This window comes from Eriocheir sinensis, chromosome 42 (genome assembly GCF_024679095.1).
Source record: "Eriocheir sinensis breed Jianghai 21 chromosome 42, ASM2467909v1, whole genome shotgun sequence".
Taxonomy (NCBI): domain Eukaryota; kingdom Metazoa; phylum Arthropoda; class Malacostraca; order Decapoda; family Varunidae; genus Eriocheir; species Eriocheir sinensis.
The window spans coordinates 13,528,691-13,556,675 of record NC_066550.1 but is presented as its reverse complement, the minus strand read 5'-3'; the positions used below and the strand labels follow the sequence as shown (position 1 = coordinate 13,556,675).

Sequence of the window (27,985 nt, the reverse complement as noted above, 5' to 3'; positions counted from 1 at the left end):
TAATTAATTACCATGGAAATGACCCCAAAACTATCGGGAAACACCAAAACTTCGCTCGAATTTTAAGAAACGATATTCATTATTTATTTATTCATTTATTTATCATTTATTATTTGAAGGGGACGGAAAAATACAACCCTTCATAATTATACCCCCAAAATTAACGGGAAACAATAATTCTTCGCTCAGATTAAAAGAAACTGTATTTATTATTAATTTATTTGTTTATTATTGTCATTTATTTATTTATGAAAGGGTAACGCGGAATAAATGCAACCTTTCGTAATTACCAAGGATGTTACCCCAAAACTAACGGTAAACAACAAAACTTCGCGCAGATAGTAAAAAAAAAAGGTAAATATTTACTATTTATTTATTTACCAACCAAAATAAAAATAAATCCTGAATATTGACGAATCGTAAAGGATCTCTCAATGGCACTCGCGAGGGCGGCGCTGATTGGTCCAGATAAGTCACGTGACCTCAGCAACGACCAATGGGAGGGCGAGAAGCGGCGACAAGGTGTGACGTCACGGCCGCGGTACGCAAAGGTGCCAGATTGTTCTACCCATCCTTTTATATTTACCGTTTTCTAGCCTAAAAGCTATTTCCTGAACCCCCAAACCAAATTTATTTACAGTTAATAATAAAAACTTTAATTTCTGATGTTTTTATGGAGTTGTTAAGCGTGAAGAGCCGGTAAATACGGTGCTCTGAGGACAACAATCTGGCATCGGTGCGCCGCGGCCATCAGAGAAGCACAAGCCATCGACGAAGGAGGACGTCCGCCATTACTCAGAACAATTCGCTCATTTCACCTCGGCCTCGTGCATATCTGTCATGTCCTCGCGTCCCTCGCCGTCATCAGCTTCAGGTCATCGTTTTTAGCGGCGAGCGAGCTTCTGGGCGGCTTCCTGAGGGTGTTAGTGAGGCTGGTCCTTGCCCCTAAGATGGCTGCCGAAGACAACTCAAACACTTCGGTGGACAACATCAACCACCTCAACACACGCAAAAACTTCGTCTGCGGCGTCGTCGAGGGTGAGAAACTAAACTTCCACGCGTAAACTAACTTCCTTTACCCCCACAGCGTCGTATCTCATCAGCAAGTCCGGTTTTTCGAAGTTCCAATTTTCGACCAGCGATTTCTACCGGAGTCAAGGGGTCGACCGTCCGCCATTTTGTCCAGAGTGTCTACCATGTTCCTTATTTTGGGGGATTGACGCCTCCACTCCTAAACTAATATCCTTCCCTCCTACAGCATCCTAGCTCACCGGGAAGTCTGGTTTTTCGAAGTTTCAATTTTCGACCAGATCCTCCACCTCGGAGTCTTAGGTCAACCATCCGCCATTTTGTCCCTAGTCAATATCATGATCCTTATATTTGGGTAACGACGCCTTTACTCTTAAACTGACCTCCTTCCTCCTCACAGCATCCTAATTTAACTGGAAGTCGCATTTTTTCACGAATTCTTTGACCGCCGGAGTCTGGTCAACCATCCGCCATTTTGTCCGCAACCAATTCCGTGTTCCTTGTTTTTGGCTAATATTGGGTTAGTTTTGCCTTGGGTGGGCGTGCGGGTGTGGTTAAGTTTGCGTGGGTGTGGGCGTGTTAGGATGGGCGGGGTGTTGGCTGGTGGTATGGCCTTGTTATTGAATATTTCGTAAAATTCTTGCTTGGTTGCTATTTTTTTTGGTTGCTAGATGGGTTGGTGTCCTCCCCTTTTGCGTCTTCTTATTTGCCATTCATTATTTCTTTAGTTTCTCCTTAAAAATGATCCCGTGACTACTATTTCAGTATGTTTTATGTTGGTTTCATGTTTTTTTCCGCAACTTTTCATCCTAATATATATTTTTTTCACTTCTTGGTATTTCATGTTCGGTCTTCATAGCTCAACATTTAAATCACTTCTTTTGATGTGATTCAACATAATTTGTCATATTTTCAAGTCTCGGTTTATCAAGTTATTAGTTCGTGATTATAACAGTTGGTAAATATACAGAATTACACCCATCTGAATATGGCAGGGTAAGGTATCACTGAACCTGCACCCAAGCACTCATTTTTCCTTACCTATCTCAATTCACTTAAATCAGTAACCCCAACTCTTGGCTAAGTATACCTATTACTGCTGAAATAGTGCCCATTACCTATTGCTGCATAATTAGTTCATATATCAAAATTGAGTAGTTTGGTCCTGAGTGAAGATTAGCACATTAACATTTATCAAGAAACTGTAGTATCAGCCTCTTACCTGTGTCATTAGGAAAGGGCACCAGTCATTCTTGTTTTAGATTATTTTTTTTACCTGGGTTCTCTTGTTAGGTTAGTTTGGTATGTATGTTTTCTCCTTACCTGGTCAACTATACCTTAAAAAAATAATTACTTTTATTTATTATTTGGTGTGTGTGTGTGTGTGTGTGTGTGTGTCAAGTGCACAAGAAAAAATAATCGCATTAGTTCAGTTATGGAATCAATCTACATTTATTATTTTTACTATCTCCATTCCTTTCATTTTTTATTTTTCTGTATACATCATCAGGAAAGGGCACCTGTCATCTTTCTTGGTTAGCTTTACCCTGAAAAATCCTATATTACTATCCTGACCTGAGCGAAGCAAGCCTATAGACTCCTAGTTATAAGGCTGTCCAGCATTCTTACTTTTCCACCATGTAAGGCAATCAGGACAGGTATTATGAGCTATTATAGTAAGCCTGATAAGCTGATATCCCTTGCCAGCATTAATACAAGCTTTAGTGTGAGGCTTATCATGGCTTCTGTGGCTTAATATTGTACCTCATATCCGATAATCTTTTGTCAGGCGTCTGTGTGTATGTATGTATGTGTGTGTGTGTGTGTGTATTTACCCATTTGTAGTCTACCAGGCCTGAGTGTGTGAGGGAGAGCATAGTAGACCATGGGCTATTATAAGAAAAATCATATGATGCCCAGTTGCTGTTTTGCTTTAGCCCCCCATTGCCTGCGTGACTGGATGATTTGAGGTTATTGGCCACTATAATGCCAAGGTCCTTTTATCTAGACCTGCTCTATAGATCTCTCCTTGACATGTCTTCCTCTTGTTGCAGGTTTCTATGGCAGACCATGGACCCCAGAACAGAGGAAAGATCTGTTTGTGAAGTAAGTCAATCATTTTTATTCTTATTTATTGTTTTGTTGGCGCATATGTTTGTCTAGCGAGTTAGAATTTATCATTTATTTATTTATTTATTTTTACAGTAAAGAAAGCACCAGACGAACAAAGAATCACGTTAGTTCAGTTATATTTTCACTATCTTCTTGTCTTTTGTGTATTTATTGTTTATGCGGCTTTTTGTGGGCCTAAAGGTGAAATAAAACAAATTACCAGGATTATTTTTTACACCTGGCCAGTGAATTACAAAATCTAGGAATCATAATGTGTTGGCTCACTCATGCTAACCAAGAACATCTAAATATTTTCTACATGGTTGCATCTCCTTGCCCACCCATCTCACCCATTTCCATTACTATTATTACTGTTCCTTTTTTTATCATCTTTTTACACTCTTGCATCCCACGGACTCCTAACACACGATCTCTCTCCGCACCCCAGGCAGCAGAAATGGGGCATGAACTGCTACCTGTACGCCCCCAAGGATGACTACAAGCACCGGGCTAACTGGCGGGAGCTGTACACCGTCGAGGAGGCCGAGCACCTCACCGCGCTGATCACAGAAGCGCGGCAACACGGCATCGCTTTCTACTATGCCATCTCCCCCGGCCTGGACATCACCTACTCCAGTCAGAAGGAGTTGGCAGCCCTTAAGAGGAAATTGGAGCAGGTGGGTGGCGGGTGTGCTGAGCTTAACCTGGTAGCTGTGGGGATCATGTTTCTTAAAGGCCCCAAGAAAAATGAGAGGAAAATCATCACTCACGCAAACCATTTCATAATATATATAAATGCATTTGTGATCAGTTTATGCATCTTCTATTTTTTTGGGGTGTTTATATCATGGCACAAATTTGGTCCCTCGCTGCTACCGGGTTAAGAGGGTCAGAAATGGTCTTCTTTTTCCTTCATTCTCTTCTTTCCTTTTCTCGTTTTTTGTCATCTTTTTCCTTCTCTGTTCTCTTTCTTTCCTCTTCTTGTTTTTAGTCATTATCATTTTCCTTCTTTCCTTCCTCTTGTTTTTAGTCATCTTTTTCCTTCTCTGTTTTCCTTCTTGTCAAATATCCTTATTTTCCCTTATCTATTATTGTACCAGCTGTATATATAAGAGTATTCAGCACCCTTTTAGCCTTATATGATAAGGTGAAATTAAGAGATTCAGAATGTGTTGTATTAGCAATCTTCTATTACATATAATCTTAACTTTCCCAGTGTCCATGTACTGGCAATATAAGAGCATTCAACACCCTTATAACATACCACACTAGACAAGGGATTCTGAATAAGTAAAGAGGAAGATGGCGATAGGTGGAGTGGAGAAATTGTACCACTGGAAATTTTTGTGATGGGGAATAGAAGAAAGTGGGTTAGTATGTAGCATTAGGGTGAATTCAGTGATGGGGGAATGGTTGGAAATGGTAAAGAACACAGCAAATATGATGATGGGTGGAGTACATGTTTTATAGCACTTGAATATGTAGTGATAGGGAACAGTAGAAGGAAATGGTTGAGTATGTAGCATTAGGGTGAATTCACTGATGGGGGGAATGGTAGGAAATGGTAAAGACAGCAAATATGATGATGGGTGGAGTAGATGTTTTATAGCACTTGAATATGTAGTGATAGGGAACAGTAGAAGGAAATGGGTGAGTATGTAGCATTAGGGTGAATTCAGTGATGGGGAAATGGTACAGAAGACAGCAAATATGATGATGGGTGAAGTACATGTTTTATAGCACTTGAATATGTAGTGATAGGAAACAGTAGAAGGAAATGGGTGAGGATGTAGCATTAGGGTGAATTCAGTGATGGGGGAATGGTTGGAAATGGTAAAGAAGACAGCAAATATGATGATGGGTGGAGTACATGTTTTATAGCACTGGAATATGTAGTGATAGGGAACAGTAGAAGGAAATGGGTGAGTATGTAGCATTAGGGTGAATTCAGTGATGGGGAAATGGTAGGAAATGGTACAGAAGAGAGCAAATATGGTAATAGGTGTAGTTTTTATAGCACTGGAATATATAGTGATAGGGAACCATAGAAGGAAATAGGTGAAGTATTAAGCTTAGTGGGAAATACAGTGATGGTTGGAAATGGTGAAAGTGGTGATAATGGTGATAGGTTTAAGGATATCCACGACGTTGGGGGTGGTGATTGTGATAAGAGGATGAGATAAGATAGTGATTGTGTTGAAAGAGGAACATTGTGATAGTGAGGGCAGTGAGATTAGGCAAGAAACTGATACTAGAGAGAATTTGAAGTTTGTATTTGATTTATTTTATTTTATTTTCATTTTTCTCTATTCCAGATTTAAGAGTTTTTATTATTATGATTTCCTGCATTAACCCTATTTTACTGTACCTTATTCACCAATTTCTATTATTATTTATATATTTACTTTTTCTACACCCATTTTCTTTATAGGGGCACGAAAAACAATAACCGTGGACTCATCTATTTATCTATTGTTCCATCGTGTTCTCTCATTGTGCTCCAATAAGAAAAAATATTAAAAGAAACTCGCTCCTGACCCCCTCCCCCCCCTCTCCCACCCCTATAACAGGTCGCACAAATGGGCTGCAACGCTTTCGCCATCCTCTTCGACGACATTGACCCTGAGATGAGCGGGGCGGACAAGGAGGTGTTCCAGTCCTTCGCCCACGCCCAGGTGTCGGTGACTAACGAGGTGTTCGCCCACCTGAGCCAGCCGCGCTTCATGTTCTGCCCCACCCAGTATTGCTCCACCCGCGCCGTGCCCAACGTACAGACCTCAGAGTACCTCAACACAATCGGACAGAAGCTGGCGCCGGAGATTGATATTATGTGGACCGGCCCCAAGGTCATCAGTAAGGTGAGACGCTCTTTACTCTTCTGTACATTGATTGGAAAGACACATGGTAGAACTCTTGTATTATGTATCGTATAATAGACTTGTATTCTCAAAGGTTTCAGGGCAAGAAACTGGTTATTTTTGTGTATTTTAATTTGGAAATGCTCACAATAGAATTCTTTTGCTATGTATTGTGTGATAAGTCTACATACTCAAACATTTCATTGCTTTGAGGGAGGTTGTATTAGCATTTCCATGGGTATCAATTTATGTTTGTTAACCCGTCCGCTGCGATCGGCATGGATTTGGCTTTCATGGGTAGCCTAGTAACATACACTCCCAAGTCTTTCTCTGCCTCTGTGGTGGATAGTGGAGTGTTTCCCATGTGGTATTGGTGTGCTGGATATCCCCTCCCAAGGTGCAGGACTTTACATTTTTCTTCATTGCATTGTAGCAGCCACTTTTTGTTCCATTCCTGTTGCTTGATGATGGCTTCTTGTAGGAAATCCACAGTCAAGGGGTTAAGGACAAGTCTATATATACCTATACTTACATTAGTGCACCTTATACTTACCTGGGCTCCATCACACCTCCTCCTCCTCCAGGTCCTGACACTGGAGCACATACGTGAGGTGACGGAGGTGATGCGTCGCCCCCCCGTCATCTGGGACAACCTGCACGCCAATGACTACGACCAGGCTAGGCTCTTCCTTGGCCCATACTGCGGCCGCTCCCCTGACCTCATTCCCCTCCTCCGTGGCGTGGTCACCAACCCCAACTGCGAGTATGGTCCCAACTTCATCGCCATCCACACCCTGGCCCAGTGGTCGCGCTCGTCTTCCCTGACTAGCTGTGATAATAGTAAGTGTGGTGGTCAGGATGGGAGTGTTATTGTGTACAGTCAGATGGTGATATTTTGACCGTGTTAGTCTCGAGAAGTACAGTGGGTGTTGTGTTAGGGCCTGTGAAGACTTGTATAATAGTGTAATAGGCAGTCCATTGTTCAAGCTGCCCTGATACTAAGCACCATTTGCCCCCCCAGATGACGCGGTGAGTGCAGACATCCGGCTGGAGACCGAGGGTGAGGATGCCAGTGATGAGTGTCCCACCGGGCTGTCCCCCAACGCCTACCACCCCCGCCGTGCCCTGCGCATGGCCTTGCAGGATTGGCTATTGGAGTTCCAGCGGTCTGTGTCGGCGTTTGGCACCATCCAGCAGCCCCAGATCCCCACACCGGTGCCCATCCTGCCCTCCGTCAATACTTGCATGTCCCTCACCTCCACCACCCTGGCGGCGCCCGGCCTGCCGCAGCCCAACATCAACGTGCTGGCTGACGCCGTCCAGGACACCACCTTCACGCCCACCATGAACCCCGTTATGAACTCCCTAGTGTCAGAGAACAAGGTGGTGGTGGAGACCAGCCCCGAGGAGGCGGACTCTGCCTCCACAGTGTCCCAGGACGCCTCCACCACCTCCGGCGTGGAGCCCATGGACTGCAACCCCTCCCCCGCCACCTCCCCCCCACACACCGACGACACCATCATGATGGAGAACGGTGAGGTCTCCAAGGCAGACTCCAGCCCTGAGGACTCCCCTGCGGCCCCCCTGGACCAGGAGGACGGCCCCTCTTCCACCACCTCCAGCAGCAGCTCCCCCCCCAGCAAGGCACCCCTCAGCCTGCCCCTGGATGAGGACAAGGAGGAGCTCACCCTGGAGGACCTGCAGGTGCTGGCGGAGCTCTTCTACCTCCCCTACGAGCACGGCCGCTACGGCATCACCATCATGAATGAGTTCAACTGGCTCAAGATAAACTCCCACCTGGTCATTGACCAGCGCCGCTGCCCGGACCCAGAGACCAAGCCAGAGGTAACCACCAGCCTGTCTGTGTGTTGCCAAGGCCGCCAGTAGTCAGGGCCATTATTCTCAGCTGTTATCATTCCCATTGTCACTAGGATCTCCTCTCCTAGCAAAGCTGCCACATTGTTCCCCCCTAACCTGGTGCTCCCTGTCCCCGGCCACAGGTGGAGGAGTGGTTTGAGCGTGCAGCTAAGTTCAGCGACCTGGCCAAGCAGGTGAAGCGCATGGCCAACCGTCTTAACCGCGTCAAGAACCGTTCCCTCCTCTACGACGTGTACCCCTACGTGTGGGACATGTGCGGCGTGGTGGGACTCCTCAACTCCTACGTCGACTGGCTAGGTACCCCAACCAGCGCCCACGCCTACAACACCCCTGCCTTGATGCCCTCTCCAGTCCTCTTCTTTCCTCCTCACAACCTTTCACTCCGCTGCTGTCCTGTCTGTCCTCTCACTCCTTTCTTGTGGCCTTGTCCTGCTCCTACAAGCCTTCCTCCTCCTCCCTTCACTCTTTTCATGTCTACCGTCACCTGTCCTGTGCTAAACCATCCATCCCAACCACCAGTTCTCTGCCAGGCATTAGGACCAGACAGGTGTTAAGCTTATCAGTGGCACCTGTCATTGATTAGACATTGAGGAGTTTTGAAACGTCCTCGGTGAAGTATTTTGGAGTTTCAAGTCTGATCATTAGCTGGTTAGTTTGTCTCCCTCTGCTTTTACACAAGACTTTAGGGTCATAATTGTTGGCTGGTTGATAATTGAGTGGACTTACAGATTGATATAGATGACTGATTTTGTCTTACACATATATAGTTTTTTCAGGAGTGGTCTTAAGGACTGAGTGACTTAGGGATTGTCTCAGCTTCATATGTGTGGTGTCTCGTCAAAATTCTTCTCATTCTTGAAGGCTTCCCACATCCTTACACTCCCTCCCTGCATCGCTCAGGAAGTGGAGTTGAGGTAGTAGTGATATACCTTTCGTTTGTACATATTTTTATTTTTGTTTTTTTCCTGAACTTTCTCGGGCTTTTTACGTCCCTGTTTTTCCTCGGTTAGTTGTGATTACGTTCACTGAAGTTCACAATGACACTACCATGATTCAGTTAGATTGGCTACATACTTAAACACAAAATTAATAGGTAGAGTACAGCTTGTTATATCATCCCGCTAATAACATAACATTTTAATTATATCAACCTTTTTTCTTTTTTATTTTTTCTCTCTCCTAGCGCACAGTTTTTGAGACAACGTTTTTTATTTACTTCTCCACTTTTAAAGCTTGACCTGTACATACTCACAGCTCCTTGGACTCTCTACGTTACTATTGTTGTTGAGACGGTCAGGCTTATTTACGCCGTTTGTCTTGTTTCCAGGAGTTTATAGACAAGGTGAACCATTTCATATCCATTTGTAGATCTTCCTGTTCTGGCAACCACTGGAGTCTCCATATTAATTCCTCCTTGCGATCTTCCCTTCCCTTCCATCCTTGTGGCTACCTTCCTCCTCCTCTGTTCCCTTTCCCTCCATCCTCTTCCTCTCCTTCCCTGTAATTGCTCCGTCACCCAGTTTGTGTTGGGTGCTACGAGTGTTCCATCTTGGCAAGACTCACCCGCTGTGTGTTTCTTGTGCTCGCAGTCAGTGGGTGCTTACTGGTCCCCTTTATGCTTGTTATTCATTCAAGACGCTGGGGGTGAGTCTTGCCTTGTCTAACTTCCACTGTCCTTGGGAGAAGCCCAGTCCTCTCCTGCTGATTTGAGCCAAGGGTAGTCACGTCTGTGTGTGTGTGTGTGTGTGTGTCTTATTTTTTATTTTTTGTGTGTGTGTGTGTGTGTGTGTGTTTAGGTTTTCTGTAAAGTTTATTAGAAGTTATATTGGCACATAAGTTGGTGTGAGCATTAGTTGGGAGTCAAAGGAAGGCTGTGGAGGAAGTGAGTGTATTGAGGCAGGTGAAGCATAAACACAACTTCATTGAGACTTGTCAGGCAAAAGTTAGGATTGAGAGTGAGGTGGATGTTTAAATATAGCATGCTGTCGTCTTAGGTGTTAGTCAGGTGGCAGACAAACAGAATGTATAGATGCAGACATCATGTGCCCCGTAGGAAACATTCACAAGCATTAGTGATCTTTGTTATATGTGGTGTTGGGGGATGTGTGTTGTGAAGGTGGTTTGCAGGTGGTGCGGGTGAACAGAACAGGTGAGTAAGGGGTCAGGTGAAGCTCTTGCACAGTTGTGTTGCAAGTTGTTGTCGTTGTTGGGGATTTGGAGTGGAGTAGAGTTTTGGAACTTATTATACGTAAGGAGGAAGGTTAGACTTTGGAAAAGACCTGTGTGTGTGTGTGTGTGTGTTTGCGTGTGTGTGTGCTGTGACTGCCCTGCCTCGCGTGCTGCCCCAGCCTGTCAGCGTGGCTCCTCAGGGACAGTGGACGTTGGTGCGCCTGCAAGGTGGTGGCGGCGACGGCAACAGTAGTTTGGTCTCCTGCTGCCGCCGCCGCCGCTGCGCAGTAATCAAACAACAGCCATGCTCAGTCTGCCTCTTGTTTACATTTTTCCCCCTCACCCTGCCCAGGGCTCCGGCGAGGCCTGGGCAGGGTGAGAGCACAGAGGCCATTCTCTTGACCTTGTTGCCATTGTAAAGGTTGCCGTCATAAAGGCCCGCTTGGGCACCAGTCACACAAAGTTCCGCGCTGGTTCACGGAGGCACGTAGAGGTCACCCCAAACCTTCTGCCATGGTCAATGTTGATAGTAACGATAATAGTAATACTACTCACACAATGGCTTAAAGAATTGAGAGGTGGTGGTGATGGAGGAGCAGAGAAGCAAGCCTCTAGAGCCAGAGTGTGTGTGTGTGCGCGTGTGTGTAGCCAAACACGCCCCTCTTCTAGAACTGGCCATTAACAAACAACCCTTCCCCTCTTTCTCCCCCACAGCATTGGGCCAGGTTTCTCCAATGGTCAGCAACTACGTTCATGGAAACTATACCTGTACGTAACTCAGCACATGGGTAGTATGTGTATACATTCTTTTCAAGAGATGATAACAGACTGGCCATCAGCGGCCAGCCCTAGCTAGCTCCCAGCCACACGCGCCGGCGTGCGCTCTAGGGCGAATTTGCGCATTGCTTCCCCGCGCTTGGGGACTCTAGACCGCTGCAGGTGGGTGCAGTGGCTTAGAGGTGCCGTCCTGTCTTGGATATTCCTGGGCCCGCAGCACGGGTGTCGGGGGAGGCCGCCACTCACTGGTCACAACTCTCAGCTCAGCGCCTCGTGCCCCGCCCCGCCCTGCCCCAACACCCCTGCTCCTGCCCACGAACATCCAACAGACAGTGTGTGCAATCAAGGCATTAAAATTTTCTTTCTTCCAGATGAGAGAGCATTTCTCTTCTACTCTGTCTCCTTGTGTTTGTGTCATGGTACTGTTTGCACTTTGGGGCGCGTCTAGTGACCATGCATCGCTGACATGCGTGCAAGGGCTGTGTCCGAGGCCCGGCCCCCCGTCCTGACCATTGTTGGGTGGGGGGCCGGCGACACGCCCTCTGCTAGACCCTCACCTCACTGTCAGGCCGCCGCTGGCCCCCAAGCCTTGCAGGAGACAGGGAAGGAGAGACATGCTCGATAATATTCTCTCACCCTCTTGTGCGCTGCGCTAGGCGAGCTGCTGTCGTGTAGTCAGGGCGCAAGCGCGAACGCTAATCGATATCAGACACGCTCATCCCCCCCCCCCGCATAGCGCTCCAGTGTGGCTGTGTTAGGCTCCCCTTGCCAAGGTGGAAGTGTCTGGATTTGCTGCTGTTCACTGATAGTATATACTCTTCTCAGCATTGGGTGAGCCTCTCTCACTCAGTGGTAATGGCTTGTTTGCTCTTTATTTTTAATTTTTTTCTTAACTATGTCTAGCTTGGCCAAAGTTGTGAGGCGGTCACAAGTACCTGCCTGTCATGTCATTGGCTGGCCTCTTTGACACATAACAAGTGTTGCTTGGCCCAGGCGCTGAGTTGCGTGTAGTGATTGGTTCCCATTTGCATCGTCACGCAGGGTTCAGTAAGGGCTGGCGTGAGGTATTTATGTCTGGCGACCAGGAGCCGTGGATCTTCAGGGGAGGACTGACCGCCGAACTGCAAGTACGTATACACACACCCCCGGCCGGGCCAGGCAGGAACTCCTGACGCCAGCACCCCCTCAGGGCCGTCACCTGGCCGCCATGGAGGCCCAACAGTCAGGAATTTCTCCTTGCCCGGCCTCCCGAGCGCAGCGCGGCGGCGGCGGAGGACCCCCCAGCACTGTACCCCCCAAGCGCGCCTCAGCGACCTCACGGCCGCGCCCGGCCCTGCTGCTTGCTCCCATTTTGGATCGTGTAGGGAAGGGAGGCTGTGCTGGGGGGGCTGTCCCCCACTCCGGGCCCGGGCCAGATCCTCCACCAGTGCCCCCCCTCATACCCCACCAGGGTGTGGTGCAGCGCCCCCTTCAGGGGCTCCTTGGCACCAGGGCGGTGGAGAATCTGGCACCAAGCCTTGCCTGGTGACCCCACCCCACGGTGCTCACACCCGCCCTCCCTCGCCCCAACAGCGCCTCATTCCCGTGGACGCCAGCAACGACCTGTTTGTGTACAAAGCACCAGATGTGCCGGCCAGACACTGCTATGTCATCCGGCCCTACCTGCCGGCTGACCGGCCCAAGCTGTTCACCCTCATCCTGCACACTGCCGATGACCGCAGAGACGGCTCTGCCCTTTATGCCGCCCACCCCAACTTACCTGGGGACCTGTAAGTGTCTCCCTCTGGTGCTGGTACAGGCCACCCCAGGGCTTGCCCCATGGCCCTGCCCCCCTCCACACACCAACACACACACACATGGCCCCAACACCTTGCCCTCGTGTGTGCCACAAGCACTCGGGCAACCTCCAGGCTGACAGGGACTGATTTCTTCTCATTTCCAGTATGAAGTTCATGTCAAAAATACAGGCAACTTTCTTTGATATGCACCGTCTATTTACAACATGGAAGGCTTTGAGATTTTCTGTCATGGAAGCTTTTTTCACATTTGTCACAACAGCAAAGCGAGTTTTTAATGTTCTGTATCTTGTGTTATGAATTGGCGCTTGGCAACACTTGTGCCGCCAGCGCTTTGGCGTGTACGTGCTCTTGCTCTGTTGAGGACGCGCAGTTGCGTTTGTGATTCCTTTGTGGCGACATTGAGAGCATTTATTTACCATTCATTCTTATTCCAGAAGCTCCTGATATCTCTTCTTTTCAGTTGCAGCAATTCCTGCTGCACTTTTTTTATGTTTACAGAAGCGTGCGCATAGCCACCATTTGGATTGGCATCGTACTTTTCTTGCGCTGCCATGCCTTTATTTTTTCGTGCCTGCTGCCTGATGTTAATATCCATTTATCAACAGACGTAACATTTCTCGTAACACTGGAACAGATCATCGCTTTTCAGGAACTTTATAACTTCATAGAAATTTGCCTGTATGTTAAAAAAAAATTAAGATAAAAGACACGTTGAAACAAAACTACCGATACTTATACAAGAAGCGGAGTGCATGTGGTTCAGTGTGTTGACAGATTGAGATATGGAAGGGTGGCTTACATGTGAGGAAATGGTGATATGATAAGAGTTGAAATAGAATTGAACAGAAACGGAACTAGAACACGAAGGCAATGTGTTGAGTCCACTACCCCCTCCACCCCCCTACACAATCTCTAAACACACACACACACACACACACACACACACAGTTATACTTTTCCATTCATTCAGCACAACTCCATTCACACTTCTGGTCGTTCACACACACACACACTCACACACACACACATAGATGTTATTTTCCATTCATTCATTAAACACAACCTCATTCACACTTCCAATCATTCACACACACACAGACACAGACACACACTCCCGCAGTCACTCACACACTAACACTCTCTCCCACCCTCCGCACAGCGAGGTTGGGAGCTACTTGGATGCGCTGGATGACGAGAATGTGAGGGACGTGAATGTCATGGTGGTGGAGGATGAGTGGGGTGACCTGGTTGCCTACGGGTCCATCGCCTGTGATGGTGTGGAACAGAGCGTGCGAGACGAGACCTACCGCAAGAAGATCAGGGAATGCTACCCCAAAGTGAGTGCCGAGGCTTTGGTTGTGACTTCATTTGGGTTATTGGCGATTATATATTTTTGTCTCTACCACTGTCATTATATATGTTCTCTCCCTCCTCTAGATTTGTTTTCGTTCACTGTTTATTGTTTTATCGTAAGTGGGTGTTTTGTGTGTGTACGTGATGAGGGACATTTAACCCAGTAGCTGCAGGGATCATGTTTCTTAAAGGCCCTTCCCTCTAAGCGAGAAAAATGAGAAAAAATCATCACTCACGCAAACCATTTCACTGTTCACTTGTCATTTTCCAACCCCCATTTCATATTAACAAATGCTCACTTCTCTCTACTTACCAGTCTATAATTCTTCCTTTTTCCTACCTAATTATACAACCATTCTTTATACTCTCATTTTCCTTCCTCCGTGTCATAACAAACATCTATTCCATCGTCTCCAGGTCACTCGAGAGGAGGGCATCATGCTCACCCCCTGCGAGGAGATGCTAGTGCAGCTGTCCATGGAGCCTCAGTCGCCCCCCAAGGTGCTGGTGGCCTCACACCCCTCCAGAATCACCATATCCAGTCTCCCTTCCGTCACCGATGAATCCGTCAGCAAAAGACTTCTCACCTGTCTCCTGGCTTCCATTAGGGCAAGAGGTGAGTTGGCAGGTGTGGAGGAGTTGAAGAAAGGACATGAGGTTTTTGATAGTTGATTTTTGAGATGCTGGAGAAGGGACATGAGGTTTGATACTTCATTTTTGAGAACCTAGAGAAGGGACATGAGGTTTGATACTTCATTTTTGAGAAGCTGGGCAAGGGATGTGAGGTTAACAATGCTTAGTTTTCTTGCTATATGTTGATTTAAAACCCATATTGTTGTCTCAGTCATTTGTTGTTAATTTGAGCAGTGTTTCCTTAGTCTAAAAGCTCCAAATATATACAGTAACATGGGTAGGTCATTACAACAGCCTATTCCCCTTCTTTAACCTTTAGAAATAGCTGATATGGGAAACGAAAGAGTCTAACAGTACCAACCCTTCTGTGTTCTCCTATTTGCTGAAACTGTCGCCCTCATGCTAACGTCACTGTCTTCCCGCCACAGGGGTGTTCGGAGGGCACTGCTGCGTCAACGTGGGTGAGAAGTGCAATCTTGAGCAGTACAGTCGCCACGGCTTCCTGGAGATCACCACGCAGAGTACAACGTTGTACCTGGGACGGTCCTTCTGATTGCCCGGCACACATCCCACCACGCCCCTCCCCGCCACAGGATCTCAGCCCTTTCCTCCTCCTCCTCCTCCTCTTCTCACTGTCCTGTTCCTCATCGCCATTATTTATCATCGCATCCTCTCGAGTCGCATCTCATCTGTTTCTGTTCTCTCACTGCCCGCTGCGCCCCTCAACTGCAGCTGTTCATTGTGATATTTAAGTTTACAAATCGTGAGGAAATGTAGAATATATATATTTCCTAGTCAAAAGTGGAGTTTTTTTTCTGTTTTTTTGTTCCCATCCATCAACCGGTGTATTTCTTTTACACACTTTCGTATTTTTTAGTCATGTACATTTTCAGAGCGAGTTTGAGATATATGAAAGTCATATAGTTACAGAATCTTTTTATTGATGAATAAAAATATTCTATGAGTGTGATGCTTTTCTTTACCACCTCTGGACCACATAGAGGATGAAGGGCAGGTGTGTGCTGAAAGAACGGTGAACTGCTACTGGTATATCATGAGTGGAGCGTTTGCCACAGCAGGATGGAGTACACTTAACATTGAGAGGTGGAGAGCATTGAAAAAGGTCTTGATCATGCAGTAAATCCTAATGGCAAAAGATGGCCTTAATCCGGTAGCAGGAACAGGCCAAGTTTGAAGCTTTACCGTGTACCAGCGAGGGGCCAAGTTTGAAGCTTTACCGTGTTCCAGCGAGGGGCCAAATTTGTGGCTTTACCGTGTACCAGCGAGGGGCCAAGTTTGAAGCTTTACCGTGTACCAGCGAGGGGCCAAATTTGTGGCTTTACCGTGTACCAGCGACGGGCAAAATTTGTGCCATGATATAAACCCCAAAAATAGATGATGCATAAACTGATCACAAATGCACTGGACATTTATTATGAAATGGTTTGTGAGTGATGTTTTTTTCTCATCTTTGCTTAGAGGGTCCTTTAAGAGACATGATCCCCCTCAGCTACTGGGTTAATGAATGGGGTATATAGAGATAACTTAATAATTCAGAACCTATTTGATTGTAAGGGTGAATTATTAACAAGTTTATCACCTCACTGTCAATAATTAAGTATAAAGTATAGATTTGTAGTCCATCAGAAGGTATATTAAACTATGATGCTGCTGATGTTAATAGATTCTAGAGCTTAGTTGAGTTACAATTCTTATAAATACTTGCTTTCCGCTACTTCCTTATCGTCGAAACGTTAGATTATGACGGGGGAGGGTGCGCAGATTGGTCGCTCCAGAGTGGCGTGGGGAAGGTCAAGGGCTAGATAAGCAAACAGGTCAGTTCGGCGACTTGAAAGCTGATAACCTGAAAACGTGACCCGGAGGAGCTTGGAGAGTATCTGGCTCATATGTCCTCTGCTCTTCGTTGCCTGCAATCTCACAAGTCGTTTTCTCAGGAAGATACACTCAACTAGTCACCCTGTTATCTTTTGGTCCTTATTACTCGTTGTGGAAGATAATTCAAGACATAGATTCTCAGAGGAAGTATGAATGGAATGTTATGTTATTACTAATTAACGTGCCCTGACCTGGTCTAGAAGCTTAGCATTATCAGAATGTGTGTGTGTGTGTGTGAGAGAGAGAGTAGGGTCATTACTCTCATTAGGAGGGAGGACAGGGAATGGGGGAGGTCACGTGGGCGGAGCTCTAAGGCCGCGTTCTGAGGGATCGAGTTTAACCAATTAGAGCAAAAGGACACCTGTCATCTGGGAGGATTTGACAGATATCGCTATCCAGAGAATTTGCACGGCACAACCAGATGAAGTGGCCGAGGTTATACTGACGCTGACAACCAGGTGAGAGTACCACGCAGTGAAGGCCGAGGTCAAGGTCACGTGCAGGCATCCGGACGCCGATCAGCTGACGACCAAAACAAACATGGACGCCCTCAGGTCCGCCCTCCTTTTTGGCGTCAGGGCGAAGGGAGGACGCCTAGGTGAGCCCCTTATGACTAATACTGAACCTTAGGAACATGAAGAACACAGGAAACACATATCTTGCCTTAGAAAACATCTGGAAATAGGAAATACGGACTTTGTTATAGGACGTCTCGTTAGGCCTAGGACCGTCTGAACACATATATCTTGCCTTGGAGGACTTCTAGGCAGGTTCCCTTGACTAATAATAATCCTCATGAACGTAAAGAACACGGGAAACACAGATCTTGCCTTAGTTTGCCATATAACGTCTGTTTAGGCCTAGGTCCGTCTGGTTAGGCCTACATTGAAAATACATATATCTTGCCTTGGAGGACTTCTAGGTAGGTTTCCTTGACTAATACTAATCTTTATGAACTTAATGAACACGGGAAACAGATCTTGCCTTAATTTGCCATAGAACGTCTGTTTAGGCCTAGGTCCGTCTGGTTAGGCCTACAATGAAAATACATATATCTTGCCTTGGAGGACTTCTAGGCAGGTTTCCTTGACAAATACTAATCCTTTTGAACTTAAAGAACACAGGAAACACATATCTTGCCTCAGAATACATTTTAACACTGGTAATACATCTGTTTAGGCCTACCACTAACCCAATTTTATCATACTATCAATTTTCAAGTTTGCAGAAGAATAAAAAAAGATGGAAACTTACTAGAAAAAAATTGCATTAGGCCCACCATTTTGATTTAGGAGGGCCGAGGGATATGAGTTGGGTGTTATTCTAGATATTTACCCTAACTATCCCCCCCCCCCCCCCCCCTGCCTCCAGGATGCAGTGGAGTCCAAGGAGTGGCGGGTAATGCATGGCAGCGGCGGCTGTGTCACTCCGCCGGGCACCACCGCCGCCCCGACCGCCCCCTCCGCCGGCCTGAGGAGGAGGAGGAGGGGGAGGGGGTGAAGGACGCGCGGGAGGGGATCCTTGCCGGCCAGCCCCTCCCACACACACACCCACACCTCCTGCAGTATGGTGAGGTGAGGAGTCCTATGGGGGATGTCTGGGGATATCCTTTGTCTTCTTTTTCTTCGTTTTCTTCTTCATAATCTTGTTTTGTCTTCTCTTTCTTCTTCTTTTTCTTCTTTGCCATTTTCATCATCTTGCTCTTGTTGTTCTTCATCCTTTTCTTCTTCTTTTTTTCTTCTCCTTTTCCTTTATCAATATCTTATTTTTCTTCTTCAATTTTTTCTTCATCTACTTCTCTTCATTTTCTTCTTCTTTTTCTTCTTTGTCTTGTTTTTCCTTGTTCTTCTTGTTCTTGTTCTGCATCTTCTTCTTCCTCTTCTTATTTTTCTCCATCCTCTTCACCCTCCTCTTCTTCTTCTTCTTCTTCTTCTTCATCTTTTTCTCTTTCTTTATCTTTGTCTTCATTATCTTGAATTGCCGTAAAAGAAAAAATACACAGTCGATATTTTCTACCCCGTGTTTACGTTCGTTCATATATCTGTATCGCAGGTCACATTCGGCATCACGAGAGAGGAATACAGCGAACGTCGGCACCGTCTGATGGAGCGCCTGGGGGAGGGGGAGGGGCGGCACCATGTTGTTCTGCTCCCCGGCACTCCTAAACGCTACATGGTGGACAAGATTCCCTACCTCTATAGACAGGTGGGTGACCCGAGATGATGCTGGGCTGAGTTTTCTTTATTTTTTTTTTTACAGTGAAGGAAGAGCTCAACGGTGAAATACTGTATAATGGAAACAAGAATGACTGCTTATCCATTTATCCTTACTTATTTTTCTGTTTTTTTTTTCCCATTATTTTCCTTTTTCTTTTCCTTTTTTATCTTCCTTTCCTTCTTCTTCCTTTGTTCAGTTCCAAAATATGATGACTATATTTTATACATGTGTTTGTCCCCTTACCACCCCTTCATGGTAACTCTTAGGTGAATCATGACCTTAAAATGAACATAAAAAATACATAAATAGCTCAAAATCTTTTATACATGCATCAGTCTAACCTAACCTACCTGACGACTACTTCTCTGGTGGCTTAAATAACCTAACACAAATGACCTAACTGTAAATAACCTAAAATAAAACTGATTCATCGTGTAATTCCTTCCGTCCTTTTGTTCTTGGGTGTCTGTGTTGTGGCTGGTGCAGGACACGGACATGCTGTACCTGAGTGGGTGCCTGGAGCCTGGGTGCCTGCTGCTGCTGCACACCCTGCCCGGCCGCCCCGCACCCCACCACCGCTCCGTCATGTTCACGCCCCGCCACGAGCCGCCACAGGAGCTCTGGGATGGCCCACGCACCCGGCCCTGCCACTCCCCGGGGGTGTGGGGCGTGGACGCGGGGCTGCCCCTGGAGGAGCTGACCCGGTACCTGGACAAGCTGGAGCGTGACCTCGGCTCCCCGGCGCTGTGGTACCACCCCGAGACGGCCCCCAGCCCCGGCCTGCACCGCCAGCTCCAGGCCTGGCTGGCGGCGGGCGGCAGGCTGGGCGCCACGGAGAGCCCCCGGCCTCACATCCACTCCCTGCGGGTGGTCAAGTCCCCGGCGGAGCAGCAGCTGATGCGCCAGGCCTGCAGGATATCCGGGGAGGCCATCGCTGCCACCATGAGGGCCACGCGCGCCCCAGCGGCCGAACACCAGCTGTTTGCCACGGTGGACTACCAGGCCAGGATGCGTGGCGCGGACCACCTGGCCTACCCCCCCGTGGTGGCCGGCGGGCCGCGCGCCAACACCATCCACTACACTTCCAACAACGCCCTCGTGCAGCCCGGCCAGATGGTGCTCATGGACGCTGGTGAGCCCCAACCCTCGGTGTGGTAGTGGTTGTAGTAGGAGCTGTGGTAGTTGTTGTAGCAGTAGTAGCAGCGCCCAAGTGTATGCTCAGACAAACTAGCAGCGTCAGGATGTTTTAGAGGAGGCCTTTTTTCTTTTATTTATTTATTTTATTTATTTTTTATTTTATTTATTTATTTATTTTTTTACGTTGTTGCCTATTGCGCCGGTAGGCATCTTCCCGGTGGGGCCCGATGGTCGGCCCAAGGCTTCTTCCAGGTGGGGCCTGATGGTCAGCCCAGCCCGTTCTGGCGCAGGCGAGTGTTTATAGTGGCGCCATCTTGCATGAGGATCTTCTTTGGTATCAGGGGGTTAGACTGTGCTGGGAGGGTATTTTAGTGGGGAACTTAAACCTTCTAGCCCACAAAACTCCAACACCCAACTTCTCCACCAGGTGCTTAGTTCTGCAGGTGGGATGCCTAAGAAGGTTTTTATGGGGGACTCAAACCTTCTAAACCCCCAAATCACGTGATCACCTTGTCCACGCGGGAGAAATTCACCCAGCGTTTGTGTTCTAGGGATATATATATTATTAAACACTCCTTCCACCATCCCCAACAGGTGCTGAGTTCCGTGGGTACAGCGGTGACGTCACAAGGACCTGGCCTGTGAGTGGCGAGTTTAGCCCAGCCCAGCGTGACCTGTACGAGGCGACGCTGGAGGTCCAGGAGGAGGTGGTGCGGGCGTGTGCCTCCCAGCGCCCCACCCTGGACCAGCTCTTCTCCCTCATGTGTTCAGCGCTGGGCCGGGTGCTGCAGGAGCTGTGTATCCTGCCGCTGAGCTACTCTGGCATGCAGCTATCCAGGGTGAGTGGGAGGGCAGGGATGACAGTGACCTAACCTAATATAACTGAACTTAAATGACCCAACAGAAAATAAACTGAAATAACTTAAGTGACCTTTCCTAAAATAACCCTATTTAAATGACCCAACCTAAATTAACCAGACTTATATAACCTAACCTAAATTATTATAACTTAGATGACCCAACAAAATAACCTTAGATAACTTAAATTGGCTATCCTAAAATAACCTAACTTAAATGACATAATCTACCAAATTAAAGTAGATTAAATGACATAGCAAAATATCCTAAAATAACAACTGCCCTATCATAAGTAACCTAACTTAAATGACATAATCTACCAAATTAAAGTAGATTAAATGACATAGCAAAATATCCTAAAATAACAACTGCCCTATCATAAAGTAACCTAACTTAAATGACATAATCTACCAAATTAAAGTAGATTAAATGACATAGCAAAATATCCTAAAATAACATTAAATGACATAATCTACCAAATTAAAGTAGATTAAATGACATAGTAAAATATCCTAAAATAACATTAAATGACATAATCTACCAAATTAAAGTAGATTAAATGACATAGTAAAATATCCTAAAATAACATTAAATGACATAATCTACCAAATTAAAGTAGATTAAATGACATAGTAAAATATCCTAAAATAACATTAAATGACATATAATCTACCAAATTAAAGTAGATTAAATGACATAGCAAAATATCCTAAAATAACAACTGCCCTATCACAAAGTAACCTAACTTACCTAACCTCCCCTTACCACCCCTTCACCCCCAGGCAGCGTACATGTTCTGCCCGCACCACGTGAGTCACTACCTCGGGATGGACGTTCATGACACAGCGCTGGTGCCTCGCTCGCGGCCCCTCACGCCCGGCACCGTCATCACCGTGGAGCCAGGTGGGTGTCATTTTCTCTCTCAGCATCTCAGGTGGTTAAGGGATGCTCAACAGGAGGCTTATAGCGTTTGGACCCTTCCCTCTCCTTCAGTCCCTCACATCAGTCGCACATAAGATTTAGCCTTTCCCAGCATCCACCAGTGAGATTTAGCCTTTCCCAGCATCCACCAGTGAGATTTAGCCCTTCCCAGCATCCACCAGTAAGATTCAACCCTTCCCAGCATCCACCAATAAGATTTAGCCTTTCCCAGCATCCACCAATAAGATTTAGCCTTTCCCAGCATCCACCAGTGAGATTTAGCCTTTCCCAGCATCCACCAGTGAGATTCAACCCTTCCCAGCATCCACCAGTGAGATTTAGCCCTTCCCAGCATCCACCAGTAAGATTCAACCCTTCCCAGCATCCACCAATAAGATTTAGCCTTTCCCAGCATCCACCAGTAAGATTCAACCCTTCCCAGCATCCACCAGTAAGATTCAACCCTTCCCAGCATCCACCAATAAGATTCAACCCTTCCCAGCATCGTACCAATTTCGTCTCATGATAAAAATAATGCTAATAATTCAACCCCGTCACACTGCCTCTCTCTCCGCAGGCATCTACGTTCGAGGGGACAATGCAGCCGTCCCCTCTCGGTACCTGGGCCTTGGGGTGCGGCTGGAGGATGACGTGCTGGTGACGGAGGACGGTGTGGAGGTGCTGACCGCAGCGTGTCCGAAGCATCCCGACGAGGTGGAGGCGACGGTGGGGGCCGATTATAAGTGAGGGGGAGGGAGGGAAGGGGGGGGATAGGAAGGGAGGGAGGGAAAGGGAAGGAGAGGGAGGGAAGTGGTGTTAGATGAAGGGAGGGAAGGAAGGGAAAGGGAAGGAGAGGGAAGGAAGGAAGGGAAGGAGAGGAGGAAGGAAGGATGAAGGGAGGGAAGGAAGGGAAAGGGAAGGAGAGGGAAGGAAGGAAGGGGTGTAAGATGAGGGAGGGAAGGGAAGGAGAGGGAGGGAAGGAAGGGGTATAAGATGAAGGATAGGGAAGGAAAGGAAGGGGAAGGGAAGGAAGTGATGTAAGATGAAGGAAGGGAGGGAAGGGGAAGGAGAGGAAGGGAAGGGGAGGGAGAGGAAGGAGAGTGGTGTTAGATGAAGGGAGGAAGAGGGAGAGGAAGGAGAGGGAAGGAAGAAAGGGAGAGGAAGAAGGAGAAACAGATGATAGTGTAAAAAAAGGGAGGGAAGGAGAGGAAGGGAGTATTAGGAAGCAGTTTGAGATGAAGGGAGGGAATGAAAGGAAGGGAGAGAGAGTCAGGAAGTATGTGTGTATGTGTAAAAGGGAGGGAAGAAGGGAGACAGGGAGTGAAGGAGAGAGTGAGGGAGTGTCAGGAGGTATGTGTGTGTGTGTGTGTGTGTGTGTAAAGAAGGGAGAGAAAATGGAAAAAAGGGAGAGAGAGAGAGAGAGAGAGAGAGGGAGTGTCAGGGAGAGCTGTTAAAGAAAGAAAGGAAGAGGAAAAAAGCTTACAAAAGTACCATAATAAGGGAGAAAATGAGAGTCCCAGTTTTATAGTTAGGGAGAGTGTGTGTGTGTGTGTGTGTGTGTGTGTGTAGGGAAAGTCTATTATGTTAAGGAGAGGAACTGTATATATCTATGTGTGTGTGTGTTTGTCTGTGTGTGTGTGTGTGTGTGTGTGTGTATGCAGGGAAAGTCTGTTATGTTAAGGAGAGGAACTGTATATATCTATGTGTGTGTGTGTTTGTCTGTGTGTGTGTGTGTGTGTGTGTGTGTGTGTGCGTCTCAATCACCCACACACCACACACACGTCACTCGCCGATGCCAAACGGTCTCATGTTCAACGGCTTGGTCCCGATAATCTTGCTGAGGACTTGTAAGCGCACAGCATCTCTTGTTTAAGTCACTAGGCGGTAAGGCTGGAGGAGGAGGAGGAGGAAGAGGAGGAGGCAGAAGAAGAAGAAGAGAAGGAGGAGGAGGAGGAGAAGTAGTTTAGTTACCAGAAGTTTAAAACATTAGTCATAAGGAGGAGGAGAGGAGGAGGAGAAGATAAGAAGAAGTTGGATATTGAAGAGGAGAAAGAGGAAGAGGAGGAGGGGGAGAGAAACATATTTACCGAAACCCAAATTACCGGTACTCACAATTCTCTACAATACATACTTACGCAAAACGAGATAGGAGGGTCAATTGGGCAGTCTATACATTCTTAAGACCACAGAAAACGCAGCTAGGTAGTTCCTCTTTCAAGGGTGACTGCTCTCTCTTACCGTGTGTTCAATAGCAAATCTTTCTACACTAATTTATATGTGTCTCGTGGTGATGGGGGTGATTTTCTATGTCTTTGCAGTGAAGGACTTTTGTATACTCGCTTCGTAAGAGGTAGCGGAGGATGAGAGAGAGAGAGAGAGAGAGAGAGAGAGAGAGAGAGAGGGGATGGTGTTGGAAGGGAAGGGTCATGTAATTTGCTTGGTTTGTTTAGTATTTTCCCTTCCCTTGCATCATCTCTCCTCTCTCTCTCTCTCTCTCATTCCTGTTCTGTATTACTGGTGTATGTATGTGTGTGTGTGTGTATGTGTGTGTGTGAGGTTCCATGTTAACCCTATAGTGCTCTGTTCACATTAACATCGATTTTATGCCCCGCCCACATCAGTCGCACATCAACCAATAAAATTCACCTCTCCCAGATCCACCAATAAGATTTAATCCTTTCCCAGCATCCACCAATAAGATTCAACCCTTCCCAGCATCCACCAATGAGATTCAACCCTTCCCAGCATCCACCAATGAGATTCAACCCTTCCCAGCATCCACCAATGAGATTCAACCCTTCCCAGCATCCACCAATGAGATTCAACCCTTCCCAGCATCCACCAATGAGATTCAACCCTTCCCAGCATCCACCAATGAGATTCAACCCTTCCCAGCATCCACCAATAAGATTCAACCCTTCCCAGCATCCACCAATAAGATTTGACCTTTCCCATCATCCACCAGTGAGATTTAACCCTTCCCAGCATCCACCAATCACATGCAGACTGGTTAGAAAAGAGGTGTGGCTTGCTGATGTATCGTCCAATCATATGCTCTGAATGGGGGGAAAGGGGCGGGGCTTAATGTCGAGGCTATTGTGGATGGGGTGGCCTGATGGTGTTTTTGAAATGTTCACTAATATCTTTTTGCCTTTATTTCCAGTTCCATATAGTTCTCATTTTCTAGTTTGGCAGGTTGAAGCCTATTGTGTTTTAACGTTGGAACTGCCCTTTAGTGTCTCATGCTCCTGTAAATTTGAATGACTCAGTAACTCTTCTAAATTCTCGGACGACTTGCATTCATTATGAGTCTCTGCATCTCTTCTGAAAAGCATTGTGTTTAACGTTGGAACTGGCCTGTAGTGTCTCATGCTCCTGTAAATTTGAATGACTCAGTAACTCTTCTAAATTCTCGGATGACTTGCATTCATTATGAGTCTCTGCATCTCTTCAAAAAATATTATTCCAAGTCAAAATCTGTCATCCATACCCTTAGTTGGAAGCTTAATATTTTATGGCTATTATTGGCATTTATTTTTTATAGCATGTCAGTTTATATATGATTATTTTTCCCAGTGGAGATTTATACTAATTAAAGTTTATAGACAAAGAACTTCATTGTTTTTCATTTATTCGTAAAGGTAAAGGAAGATTAATTAATGTATCCTGTCAACCTTAATTCATCTTGTTGCTAATCTATACCCTCATGGCTTAGGAAAACTGGGTACCCATGGCTCAATTCTTCCAGTTTTCATAATTTTCTGGTGCTGTATTAAAATGTCCTTAACTGTTTCCAAAATCAAATGGTTGTCAATCATTTCTACACTCATAGCTTGGATGGACAGGCCCTTCATAACTTGATTTTACTTTGTTTCATAAGTATCTGGGTATCCATAGCTCAATTCTACTTGTTTTCATAATTTTCTAGTGCTGTATCAAAATGTCCTTAACTATTCCCAAAATCAAATGGTTGTCAATCATTTCTTCACTCATAGCTTGGACAGAAAGGGCTTTGTTTCATAAGTATCTGTGTATCCATCGCTCAATTTTACCAGTTTTCATAATTTTCTAGTGCTATATTAAAATGTCCTTAACTGTTTCCAAAATCAAATGGTTGTCGATCATTTCTACACTCATAGCTTGGACAGAAAGGGCTTTGTTTCATAAGTATCTGTGTATCCATGGCTCAATTCTACTTGTTTTCATAATTTTCTAGTGCTATATTAAAATGTCCTTAACTATTTCCAAAATCAAATGGTTGTCAATCATTTCTTCACTCATAGCTTGGACAGAAAGGGCTTTGTTTCATAAGTATCTGGGTATCCATAGCTCAATTCTTCCAGTTTTCATAATTTTCTAGTGCTATATTAAAATGTCCTTAACTGTTTCCAAAATCAAATGGTTGTCAGTCATTTCTACACTCATAGCTTGGGCAGAAAGGCCTTGTTTCATAAGTATCTGTGTACCCATGGCTCAATTCTTCTTGTTTTCATAATTTTCTGGTGCTGTATTAAAATGTCCTTAACTATTTCCAAAATCAAATGGTTGTCAATCATTTCTACACTCATAGCTTGGACAGACAGGCTTTGTTTCATAAGTATCCGTGTATCCATCGCTCAATTCTACCAGTTTTCATAATTTTCTAGTGCTGTATTAAAATGACCTTAACTATTTCCAAAATCAAATTGTTGTGTCTCTTGGGGTATATCGCCAACGAAATACACACACACAAAAAAAGACTTGCTTGTATAGTCTTTTATGCAGCTCAGACTTTTAATATGCAGGAACCAGCACCTTTATAGCGTCTAAGTGAATGTAAGAGGAACATTCACATTCAAATCCATCATAGAAATTAAAGTACTTAGTGGGAAATAAAGGATTCACCTAATAGTCTTTTATGCAGCTCAGACTTTTAATATACAGTAACCAGCTCCTATATAGCGTCTAAATAAATGAAAGAGCAACAATACAAGGCAGTTTATTAGTGTCTATCAAGGTAAAATCCACCAATGAAAAGTGCAAGGAAAGGAATCTCATATTTCAAGGATTTGCTAGTATGGTCTTTTACGCAGCTCAGACTTTTAATATACAGGAACCAGCATTCATATAGCGTCTAAGTAAATGTAAGAGGAATAGTATAAGGCAGTTTATTAAAGTGTATCAAGGTCAAATCCATCAATGAAAAGTGCAAGTTGAGAAATCCCATATATTTAAAGGATTTGCTATAGTCTTTTACGCAGCTCAGACTTTTAATATACAGGAACCAGCATTCATATAGCGTCTAAGTAAATAAAAGAGCAACAATACAAGGCAGTTTATTAATGTGCATCAAGGTCATGGAGGAAGGTGGAGGAGGAGGCCATAAAAAGCATCAATCAATGGAGAGGTGAACAGGAACGTTTGTCGCAACCTGGCCCAAGGACGACTTTCCTCAAACGTTTATTACACCACATATAGATAGAAATAAAGGGAGAGAATGTATCCTAGGTTCAAGTGGAGTCAGGAAATGAGGGTGGGATGCTTTAACTAGCTCAAAATAGGAATAATATGAGAAATCAACGTACTGCGAACTTTGGAAAAACGTCGGAAAAACGTAATATAACTAAATTTAAGTGAAGACATAACACATTAGATTCCAATTACGTCAGAAAACGTTGATGAAATACTTAAATTACCCCAAAATAGGAACAAGAGGAAAACCTAAGATGCAGTGAACTAACCCAAAACGCAAAAATAAGTAGATGCAACACAAATAAGTAACTCTAAAACACACAAAACTCAAATCAAGCCAGAAAAAGTGTGTAGAAATCCTTAAAAATAGAGAAATAGTGAAAAAACGTAGGAACTGTACGGGAGGGAAGACTGTCCAAGCCCGCCACAACACAGCGTCCCGGAGGCGTGAAGGGGAAGGTGAGCTCAAAAAACGTTTATTTCTGCGTTTATTTCCTATTTTTCAGCCTTTACCTCCACCTTAATTAACTCTAAGGTCATATTTAACTTATAGGAGTAGAATATATTACCTTAAGTCCCCCCTGAAGGCTTAAATAAGGGTGGTATTGGTGGGTCTGTCAAACGCGTATGGCATGTCAGTGAATGATTAAAGAAGGAACGAATGAGAAAAACGTTTATATCTACGTTTATTTCTTATTTTCAACATTCACCTCCAGTCTAATTAATCTTAAGGTCCATTTATATATTCAGGAGTAGAGAATATTATCTTAGGCCCCCCTGAAGGCTTAAATAAGGATGGTATTGGAGACTCTCAAAGGCTTACAGCATGTTAGTATGGGAGGGAACGTTCATATCGACGTTTATTTTATATTTTTCAGCTTTCACCTCCAGGCTAAT

The 27,985-nt window shown here is 45.6% G+C and overlaps 3 protein-coding genes and 2 long non-coding RNA genes across 6 annotated transcripts in view; 4 read left to right on the top strand and 1 right to left on the bottom strand.

The window, feature by feature from the left end:
- Positions 1-742: 742 nt before the first annotated feature.
- LOC127010085 (protein O-GlcNAcase-like) lies at positions 743-15,573 on the top strand. 2 transcript variants are annotated; one of them, XM_050883897.1, is made up of 13 exons: positions 743-1,038; positions 3,084-3,135; positions 3,590-3,818; positions 5,712-5,999; positions 6,584-6,839; positions 7,021-7,844; positions 8,000-8,174; positions 10,761-10,814; positions 11,865-11,950; positions 12,396-12,592; positions 13,782-13,959; positions 14,393-14,591; positions 15,037-15,573. In XM_050883897.1, the coding sequence occupies exons 1-13, from the start codon at positions 951-953 to the stop codon at positions 15,159-15,161; spliced, it is 2,751 nt and encodes a 916-aa protein (XP_050739854.1). In that variant the 5' UTR covers positions 743-950; the 3' UTR covers positions 15,162-15,573. The 2 variants fall into 2 exon arrangements, with proteins under 2 accessions (XP_050739854.1, XP_050739855.1); XM_050883898.1 differs by lacking the exon at positions 10,761-10,814.
- Positions 15,574-16,960: 1,387 nt separating this feature from the next.
- On the top strand, positions 16,961-22,384 carry LOC127010084 (xaa-Pro aminopeptidase 3-like). Its single transcript, XM_050883896.1, has 7 exons — positions 16,961-17,102; positions 17,876-18,078; positions 18,557-18,709; positions 19,208-19,853; positions 20,453-20,697; positions 21,499-21,619; positions 22,215-22,384. The coding sequence occupies exons 1-7, from the start codon at positions 17,045-17,047 to the stop codon at positions 22,382-22,384; spliced, it is 1,596 nt and encodes a 531-aa protein (XP_050739853.1). The 5' UTR covers positions 16,961-17,044.
- A 263-nt stretch (positions 22,385-22,647) lies between these two features.
- On the top strand, positions 22,648-24,385 carry LOC127010083 (uncharacterized). Its single transcript, XR_007762851.1, has 2 exons — positions 22,648-23,202; positions 23,299-24,385. It is a non-coding gene; the product is annotated as an uncharacterized LOC127010083 (long non-coding RNA).
- LOC127010082 (uncharacterized) lies at positions 24,155-26,516 on the bottom strand. The gene is made up of 2 exons (XR_007762850.1): positions 24,344-26,516; positions 24,155-24,313 (listed from the first exon to the last, which is right to left on the bottom strand). It is a non-coding gene; the product is annotated as an uncharacterized LOC127010082 (long non-coding RNA).
- A 913-nt stretch (positions 26,517-27,429) lies between these two features.
- LOC127010077 (serine/arginine repetitive matrix protein 2-like) overlaps positions 27,430-27,985 on the top strand; it is a 2,228-nt gene continuing 1,672 nt past the window's right edge. The window contains exon 1 of the mRNA XM_050883893.1: positions 27,430-27,547. The gene's annotated coding sequence lies outside the window, so the exon portion shown is untranslated. The remainder of the gene's footprint in view (positions 27,548-27,985) is intronic.

Bases quoted from the DNA above. Each gene is read 5' to 3' on its own strand.
- LOC127010085 (XM_050883897.1), top strand. From the start codon at position 951: ATGGCTGCCGAAGACAACTCAAACACTTCGGTGGACAACATCAACCAC. The intron at 3,136-3,589 runs GTAAGTCAATCA...TCCGCACCCCAG, and splicing joins AGGAAAGATCTGTTTGTGAA to GCAGCAGAAATGGGGCATGA. The intron at 8,175-10,760 runs GTACCCCAACCA...TCTCCCCCACAG, and splicing joins CTCCTACGTCGACTGGCTAG to CATTGGGCCAGGTTTCTCCA.
- LOC127010084 (XM_050883896.1), top strand. From the start codon at position 17,045: ATGGACGCCCTCAGGTCCGCCCTCCTTTTTGGCGTCAGGGCGAAGGGA. The intron at 19,854-20,452 runs GTGAGCCCCAAC...CATCCCCAACAG, and splicing joins GATGGTGCTCATGGACGCTG to GTGCTGAGTTCCGTGGGTAC. The intron at 21,620-22,214 runs GTGGGTGTCATT...CTCTCTCCGCAG, and splicing joins CGTCATCACCGTGGAGCCAG to GCATCTACGTTCGAGGGGAC.